The sequence below is a fragment of the Pecten maximus genome, chromosome 14 (assembly GCF_902652985.1).
Source record: "Pecten maximus chromosome 14, xPecMax1.1, whole genome shotgun sequence".
NCBI lineage: Eukaryota > Metazoa > Mollusca > Bivalvia > Pectinida > Pectinidae > Pecten > Pecten maximus.
Genome location: NC_047028.1, coordinates 25,697,646 through 25,707,740, shown reverse-complemented (window position 1 = coordinate 25,707,740; position 10,095 = coordinate 25,697,646). Strand labels below are relative to the sequence as shown.

At 36.7% G+C, this 10,095-nt stretch overlaps 1 protein-coding gene across 2 annotated transcripts in view; it reads left to right on the top strand.

The window, feature by feature from the left end:
* Positions 1-1,568: 1,568 nt before the first annotated feature.
* LOC117342094 (amine oxidase [flavin-containing]-like) overlaps positions 1,569-10,095 on the top strand; it is a 31,241-nt gene continuing 22,714 nt past the window's right edge. For both annotated transcript variants that reach the window (XM_033904086.1, XM_033904087.1), the window contains exons 1-5: positions 1,569-1,681; positions 7,479-7,573; positions 8,223-8,360; positions 8,847-8,951; positions 9,281-9,372. In XM_033904086.1, coding sequence (XP_033759977.1) covers positions 1,633-1,681; positions 7,479-7,573; positions 8,223-8,360; positions 8,847-8,951; positions 9,281-9,372 — 479 coding nt within the window. In that variant the 5' untranslated portion in view covers positions 1,569-1,632. The remainder of the gene's footprint in view (positions 1,682-7,478; positions 7,574-8,222; positions 8,361-8,846; positions 8,952-9,280; positions 9,373-10,095) is intronic.

Sequence of the window (10,095 nt, the reverse complement as noted above, 5' to 3'; positions counted from 1 at the left end):
AATGGGCGAATATAGATGTTAACGTACATGTATATATTATATAGAAAGAAATAACATAACTCAATACTTTTACCGAAAAATCGTGACACACGTGTGTGACACACGTGTGTTTGTTATTTATACTTTGAAACGGTGTCTCTATTTATATGGCATTGTGAGTTGTGGTAAACATCGATGACTAAAAGTGTACCAGCAGCGCTAACCATCAAGTTACTGATATCAAAATAATGACAATACTGAGCACACACCAACATATATATAGGGTCTAGTAAGTAATAACGACGGTATGGTCCAATATAGGTACTGGATCTTAGGATAGTGTGGTATAGGGTCTAGTAAGTAATAAAGACGGTATGGTACTGGATCCTAACAAACTGATGTTCGCCGGATGCGTATTACTATAAATAGAAACAACGACAGTACAGACAAAAAAATTGTGGAATTTTCGAGGAAATCTGCCCCGTTTTCAAGACACGAGTAAATTACAAACGATCACATATAGACATAGAACATGGAACAGTTACACAAATTCAGCTGATAAACAGCGAAAACTATCGTTATGTTTAATTTGTGAAAACGATCAACTCGGTCGATAATCAATTCGCCGTGGGCCTGTTGTAATCGATTAGAAATCATCTTAGGTTGTTTACAGATGGTAAAAATAAATAAATAGATAAATAAATAAATGAATAAGCAGTGTAAGTAAAGGGTTCAACAAAATAACATCGGTAGTTGAGTCGATGTGATAGCAGCGCGTGCTATGTAGTAAATATATAAGGATGTGCTCTGTTTGTATAAAGGTTAAAATATAACAGACACCGAGATTGAAAGTGAAACAATGTCATTTATTTAAAATATAAATGACGACATAAAGTTCATCTTTACTTTTTTGCACTAACTTGTACAAAGATATCTGTTACATCAGATGAAAACCAATATTTAGAACCCCTTAATACAAAGATGGGGAACATTTTTTTTTGTTTTTGAGAGAGAAAATTTAATATGAGTAACGATGCTCCAGCCCTCTTTTAACAGAATGATCCGACACTGCCCCTTTAGAAATGACAGGTAGTTTTGTAATTAGATACCAGAATCAGAAAAAAAGTTATCTGAACTTACTACTTACTTCACATAGTCAACAATAATCAAACAAGATTGCTTTGCTCCTTGATAAATATATCCCTGCTTAAATTTCATTGCTGACAAACTATCACGGTCTCTTGAGCGACCTCACGTCTGAGATGATAGTTTACTAAACTATACACATTCTAATCCTCGTGCGAACCCAGGTGTTAGACGTGACTTTGTGCACATTCTTCTCAACCATTGATCCCTACTAACATGTATTTTGTATGCATCACATTATCACGATAAAATGTTTATTCGAAGACATCGATCTTATTTAATGGATCTTTTGGTACATGTCTAATGTAAATTCCGTGCATAACCATTGCTACTGAATATTCCATCAGAACGAAACACGTGACGATTGATCGATATCAGCCTGCTGACCAATATCGATCAATTTCAACAACGCCCTATAATTCACAAGGGAAAATGTAGAGGAGTACCGATGTCGTTACGATAATTCTCTCGTGTGCTTTCCTGTCACTCATATGTACAGTGATAACGATGACAGCCAGCGAAGTGGACGTAGTCGTAATTGGAGCAGGGCTCAGCGGTAAGGAATACACAGATAGCTTTATAATATACATCTCTGATGCATCACCTGATGTTGACAAATCTATTTAAGTGCTATATATAATTTAACAATCTACCATATGTATGTGATCTCTAGCTGTGTACAATAGATAGATATATTTACATTATATTACCATATTGTCTGTCGTAATACGGGATGTTGTTGTTTGCAGCATACATCTGTTATCATGCCCAGCATTAAGGAAGATGCCAAGTTGTATATGGTTTCTATTTATAATGGAATCTAATAAAATGCTGAAGTATTAAATTATTAGTGAATATATGTTGCGTCCTAACGACAACGAAGAAGGCATGGTGAGAGATAATAGAATTGTCTGTATCCCTGTTTGTCTGTCTGCCTCTCAATAGCAGAGATATTTTATTTTCATCCGAATTTCGTGAAATTCGGCGCGGAAGCTGTACTCTTACGCTTCGGTCTACTTATATTTGCAGTGCTTTGTAGTTCTTTATATGATGTGATATCTTTATACACATATACATGCATATATTAGTACGACTCATTTTAAAGCCAAGCTATATAAAATCGTCATTATGTAAATAACCATCGTGCGACTAGTTCGTCTATAACTAATTTGCATATTTAACATTTTAAAAGTGAAGTTTGTCCAGATTGTAGGACTCCATGATCATTTTGCTCCCCATTTGAGGGCCCCCATACACTTGACATTTCTGAAATACATGTTTCCATTCAAATATTTCCCACCATTGCTAAATTAAATACTTGACATTTGGATTACATAATCCATGTGCATGCATGTCACATGTATTTGAATAAACATCTTCATGCTGCATAACGATTGTGCTGAAACTTGCATTTTGAGTCATCTGTTGTCACCGACCATTATATATTATCACCGAGAGCTAACACATTCAAGGACACAAGTTTAAAAGCATTGTAAGCTTACATATTCAAAAGTAAAATCTTCCCTGACTCATAGTATGTTTACTCTTTCTTTTTATTGGAGTTACGCCCCTTCTTTATGGGCCCGGGAGAAAGGGGTTGCATTTCATTGTGTCGTTTGTCTAGTGCGGACTACATTTTCAGACACTTTACAATCGATTTCACCGGAAATGAACATTTTTTTAGATATGTTGATAACTGAAATAAAACGCGATCAATTACATGTAATTTACTTAAATAATCAATTTCTAATAAACTTTGTTAAATTATTGTAAAGACGAATTAAATGTCTATGTACACATACTACATTACGGCGATATTTATATACTGATATTTACACATGTAACCGTACTGGTACATACATATTACATGGATCCCGTGACTCGGGGATCCAACTTTAGACCCGGTGTCCTTAAACGCGTACATAAATATGTACTTATGTGATTCACAGCTATCTCCGTGATAAGACAGTGCTTCCGCAGCAAAAAACAAAATAGGACACGTCGCACAGTACACAAACTATCCACTTGAACTTTATAATATTCTCACAATGTGTCCAGATGATTGGACAGGTTGTGGGGTGGATGTCATGTCAAAGTGACTGGATAAGTGGTGAAGTGAATATTAGCTGTCCAAATGATTGGACAGGTACAGCTGATATCAGATGTCCAAATGGTTGGATAGGTGTAGTGGATATCAGATGTCCAAATGGTTGGATAGATGGCGTAACGGATATCAGATATCCAGATGGTTGGATCGGTGGCATAGTGGATATCTGATGTCCAGATGGTTGGATAGTTGGTGTAGTGGATATCAGATGTCTAAATCGTTGGATAGGTGGCATAGTGGATATCAGATGTCCAGATGGTTGGATCGGTGGCATAGTGGATATCTGATGTCCAAATGGTTGGATAGGTGGTGTAGTGGATATCAGATGTCTAAATGGTTGGATAGGTGGCATAGTGGATATCAGATGTCTAAATCGTTGGATAGGTGGCATAGTGAATATCTGATGTCCAAATGGTTGGATAGGTGGTATAGTGAATATCATATGTCCAGATGGTTGGATAGATGGCGTAACGGATATCAGATATCCAGATGGTTGGATCGGTGGCATAGTGGATATCAGATGTCAAAATGGTTGGATAGGTGGTGTAGTGGATATCAGATGTCAAAATGGTTGGATAGATGGCGTGACGGATATCAGATATCCAGATGGTTGGATAGGTTGTGTAGTGGATATCAGATGTCAAAATGGTTGGATCGGTGGTATAGTGGATATCAGATGTCAAAATGGTTGGATCGGTGGTATAGTGGATATCAGATGTCTAAATCGTTGGATAGGTGGCATAGTGAATATCATATGTCAAAATCGTTGGATAGGTGGCATAGTGGATATCAGATGTCCAAATGGTTGGATAGGTGGCATAGTGGATATCTGATGTCCAAATGGTTGGATCGGTGGTATAGTGGATATCAGATGTCCAGATGGTTAGATCGGTGACATAGTAGATATCATATGTCAAAATGGTTGGATCGGTGACATAGTAGATGTCAGGTAGGGAACGTTTAACCACGCACCTGATATCTTCAACATGAGGTTATTTGGCCTAGCACTCTTAACGACTGAGCTATTATGGCGGCCCCTTGTAGATGATTAGAGAGTCCGGGTATCTAGTCTGACCAGTCATCTGTGGACAGCGTCCTCATGAAAGTTCAACTGTGACAAGATATCAAATCCTTAAACAAGCATGTTCCCTCCGTGTTCTCTATACTTATAATATAATTAATGTTTCATCCGGTTTTTTTTAAATTCTTTTCCATGGGGAATTATATCATTTACTGTATCTATGGTGGCTAAACTTCTCGAAAATCTTCATACCATACCTTAATTCTTTAATATAGTGGTACTTGTTCAGAATATGCATTTTGTGGTCATTTCAAGATAATATATTATTCATAACTGACTAATTGATTAATTTCTCACAGTCTATATGTATTTGGACCTTCCCTAGTTTATATAGCACATTTTTAGACATTTTGGGGGGCTCCATCGCAATTTACACGACGCAATTTATTTTCCTTCCGGAGTTTTGATATGTAACACGGGATGACAGAAGAGTGTATTAATGCTATCATGATGTTTCTATCGAAGCTATGGAATGCTGTCTAATTTAGCATTTGATGCTTTCCATAGCCTGCTATTTAGGTCGAGTTCCCATACAAAGCGAATTTGCTCCCTTCTATATGTCAATAATTGTCAACGCGGTTCCTTCCACCTCACAAAATCTAAATCCACATATACAGTGACGAAATTGTTGACAACATATAAAACACTTCGTCTGTCCTGACGAGGTCAGACTTGTGATATTTTGCTTTCAGTAAATTGATTTTTCCCCTAGCGCTGGCTTAATGAACCTTCCTTTTTTTTCTCTAGTGGAGAAATTTGGTCCCTTCCCATCGATACCTGACAATATAGAGAATTAATACGGCGGCTGGTTAATAGCGACTGGAAAAGGAGACAAACTACAGCTAGAATTGGAGATTCTTGTGTACAATAAATACACTAAAAACGACCCATTCTTTTACAAAAATGCTCAGCCTTTAATAGCCAAGGTAAAAAGGCGATTAATATACTTAAATTCATTATATAAAGGTTAAACTAGGCGTTTTCATATTTTACTTTTAAGTACTTTCTTTTACGTGTTTTTTTTTCCATTTTATACTTTTATCATACATCTACATATGAACAGTACAGCTTCCCCGGAATGTCTCACTGTTCCTAACACAACGACGCCATCGACAAAGCTGTACTATAAAAAAATAATAATAATAAGACTGTTGTTTTATATGAAACAAGAAATATCTTTTAAAAAGATAAACGGCATAGTTTACTGCTGGTGAAATAAATTAACGAACAGCACGGATAACAAAATCATATCAGTTTGAATCATTTTTGGTGATAAGACTGCATTTGAATCAGGAATATAATTTTATTAACGTGTCATTTGAATAGATACACCACTTATTCAGCTTGCATTCAATCTTAATTTTGTTTCGTTTTTAAGTGCATATCTGCATTTTGCATTTATCGCTACATTGACCAATCATATACTTCATCTTGACCAGTAACTCCACATGTCGCATCATATCCGGGGCCAAAAGAATATTATATGGTTATGCCGAAAAATGCCTGTCCGTGGGTGTTCTTTAGAATAGATACGTTAGCGATGAAGCGTACACATTCTAGCCAGATAACGTGTTGATTTCTATGGAGACAATTGAATTGCAGCACTGCTATCATGACTGACGGATTTTAACCTATTTTATTGTTCGACATTTCTCTATTTACATCCCAACCTTAGTGACGAGTTTCTTTTCATCTTTGTTGATAATACCAGAACTAGGTTAACAGTCGTATCGTTTAATACCGTGGTAGCTTAGTATGAGCCTTCGGCTAATGGTACTTTTTAACATTACGTTCCCGATGGCCACGGCAGCCCGTTTAAGGTCAACGTTGATGGGAATGGGGTCATATGGCAGGCCTTTGACTGATGCATCCTACATTATTTTGTAATTGTTAAAATATTCACCACGGCAGACACGTTTGTGGGAAATGAGTTAACGCCACAAAACGTGATATTTACTTTATAGGTTCTAACAAACTTTTGAGGATGCATTGCTCGGCATCTCCCAATTCGTTCATCTTTTGTTCCATTCGTCGACTTTAATGCTCGTTCTGTTGGTTTAAGCTTGCTGATTGTTTTGTTCTTTTTCTTTAGGCTTTGCTACGATTCCAACAACATGTTTGACTGTGTGGTAGCCGTTATGTTATATAATTACGTTCAATCACCGGCGCGTCTCCGCGTGATTCTGTTCACCAGTCATGCGTGCTACAGTGTGTTGCCTTCTGCTAGGTTTGACATGTCGCATGCGGTCTTGGAGGGACTATATCAATGCTGTCTCGACCGGAAAGATAAATTCGTGTCTGAGCAACATATATCTATCGGATCAGTCTGTTTGTTTTTTGTGTTAATTGTCCCAAGGACATCAAAGGTCATTTTGAGGCGGGATTTCCATGTAGTAGCTGGTGGCTAATTCACTTAATAACAAACTAGAGGTTCGTCGCATGCCATCCTGTGCAATAACAGTAAAGTGCTTTACCCAAGGGCACGACAGCACAGACCGGCCCGTTTCTTAGCTTCTCAAGAAAAAACAAATATTCAAATATATAGAGCTGTTGGCCACACACCAAGGATCTGAAAGGGGTTTGAAATCTTAGCTAACTTAGTGTTGGATCTGAGATGACCAATATTGTCTAAACATATTAGAAATCTGTGATCGACGGTAGTAACTAACTCAAAATGTACATAATTATGCTATATGACAGTATTTCCTTAGCTATGCTGCTATCAAATATCCGGAATTTTCATCACAAGAAACGATTTAAAAGGGGCCGCGATAGCTCAGTAAGTGAGAGCGCCGGTCACTTAACCTCGGGTTAAGATCAAAGGTGCGTGGTTCGACGCTCCTTATCCGTTTCGCTTTGTGATTCTCGAGAAGCTGAGAAACGGGCCGGTGGACGCTGCTGTTGTTGTGTCCTTGGGCAAGACACTTTTCCTAATTGGTATGGATGTCATGCGATTGGCCTCCGATATGGTGTTCAATAAGGTAGTCACCAACTACTACAAGGAGACCTGGCCTAAGAATGGCCCAGAATGCTCACAATAAACCCAAGAAAGAAATAAAGTTTATGAAATTCTTCAGACAATGAAATAGTAGAAAGATAGATGATAACACAAGTGAAAGAGCACACATGTATTGGCCAGATGTTTATGTCTTCTCTTGCCTGTAGGTTTGTCCGCAGCCAAACTGCTTGATGAGACAGGATTAAGTGTCGTTGTATTGGAAGCTAGAGACAGAGTAGGAGGAAGGACGTTCACGGAACATGTGAGTGATATGCAAATTCCTTTCTTTAAAACCGTGTTATTCTACGCAAGTATGTAATTTCATAATACAAACACCAGTTTTCTCCCTAGAATTGCTAGAAATGATGTTTTATAGAATAGTAATATAAGTTCGTTCTTTGTTCTGATTTGACACATACTTTCTCATTACAATAGTACTATCAAAAACAACTTTTCTTGTTACTGTTGGTGAGTTTTAAGTCCCCACCCTGTGAACCTGGGGGTTTTCTCCGTCCGTCTTGTGTGTATGTACGAAACATCATTGTCTGTCTGCGCTCCAGCGGCTTCATTCCTTGAGGGACATTAATGAAACTTCACAAAATGATAAATGACTATAATATTTTGAACAAAGTCAGAGTTCTTGTGTCAAGGTCAAGGTCACTGTTCTTATTTTTAGCGGTGGCCGATAGCGGACATGTATTGCCTTAGCAATTAGCAACTATGCTTGTTATTTATCTAAATGTCCAGTGGCAATAAGAAGTTAGAAACCTTTCAATCATTTTAAGTTGTTTGATGACATAGCTTGGACAGACTTGTCTTGGCAATATAGGATGTTATAAAAGTCATATTGTGTCAGAATGTCGTTATTATTATTTTTTTAATCTGATTACATTATTTTATTTGGGATTCAGAATGACACAGTGAATTATGTGGATTTTGGAGGGGCGTATGTAGGACCTACGCAGAACCGAATATTGCGATTGGCTGATGAGTTCGGGGTTGAAACGTACTTAACCAATGAGGTTGAAGATTTGGTGTACTATAAGCATGTAAGTATTCTGGGTAACAAACGTTTACAAACAATACGGTTCAAAGGGTTGTTTTTAAACTTCTCACGTTGAACGTACATGTATGAGCATTATATATCATACATATATGTATTTAACACATATGCACCATTAATATACCCTGAAAACTATTATTATTTGTAAGCTATTTATTTTCATATTTCTGTGTCAAGATAAAAGCAAATGAGATTAAAAACTTTAATCGCCATGGAAGTAAATTCCGTAAGAGTGTATGATCAGAAGGCCTCTACCACAAGTTTAAACGGACAAATTAATGATGCAGTTTTGACATTTCGGGCTGAATGGAACACAACGTTATATTAATGAACGTCGGAGAACTGATGAAACGTCACCTTAGATCCAATACTAGTTGTGATATACCAAAGTCTGTTCACGATTATTATAGATTGTTAGCACTGCCAAACTCAGTATCACGCTTCATGGTATTTTTTTTTATATAATTCACAGGGAAAATCATACAGATTCCAGGACGCGTTTCCTCCAATGGGCAGCTTTCTGGCCACCTTAGATATGAACAATATATTTAGGAAGATGGATACAATGGGGGAAGAGGTAAGCATGAATCCAATAAACTTATGTGCTAAGCAATGGTATTCCTTTTAGACATAACAATGTTTTATGTCGAATTTACTTTTCTTCTTTGTGCAGTTTTACTTGTTTCGCTTATTGAAAGTACCTTGTTATGATGTAAAAATAGTTTGAGATGTTCTAAAAATATAATCCTCAATAAAACAATATAAGTTTGGTATCTTCTATACATTTTATTTATGTGTCGGTCAGTTGTGTTCATTCTTGACGGGAAAAATCTTTATGCTCAGTATCTGAGATTAAAAGACTTTATGCTTGTGTCATCATTATCACATTGTGTTATCACGATTTAGATTCCGGCCGATGCACCTTGGATGGCACCGCATGCTGAAGAGTGGGATAGCATGACCGTGCAGGAGTTCTTTGACAAAAACGTCTGGACAAAGTAGGAGACATTTTATTAGCTCACCGTTATCAGTTAATGGACCATTCGAATTGCCCTATGTCAGTCGTCCGTCCGAGACAATTCTGCATATATAAGTTCCATTTGGACCTTAGTTGTGCCAATCAATTTTTGAGTCCAAATGGGAAGCAAAGGCAGACATTTTAGATTTTTACAGATTAAATTATAAATGATATATCTCAGAAAGGTCTTCTTTGATTTTTCTTAGACTACATATGTAGGTTCATATGTTATCAAATGATTGAGAGAGGGGAAAAAAGAGAAAAAAAAGAGACAAGATAAGTCTTTGATAAGATAATTTAATGGTGGGCGCCAAGATATCTCTGGAATTTCTTGTTACTTTCTCTTCAATATCAGCTGTTAACGCTTCTGTCATAATATAGCTCACACACTAATATTCTATACTTACATATCAAAGTATTATATTATATATTCTTATACAAATATCATCTTATATTATTAACGGATAATAAGTATTAACTGTTTCAAGTTTCAAGTTGAGGAACGGAAAAGAGATCGTCATTGTTTAAATGTTTCACTTAATTTGATAGGGGTTTAATGGAAAACAATGATTTTCCAGTTGATTAAGTCATTAAAAAATAAAGGTAAGTGTAATGATTTTAAGGGTGGAAATTGAAAAAAAAAAGGTAATTGAAATGCAGGAATTTTTAACATAACAAAAATGTTATCGGTAGGGCAGAACAA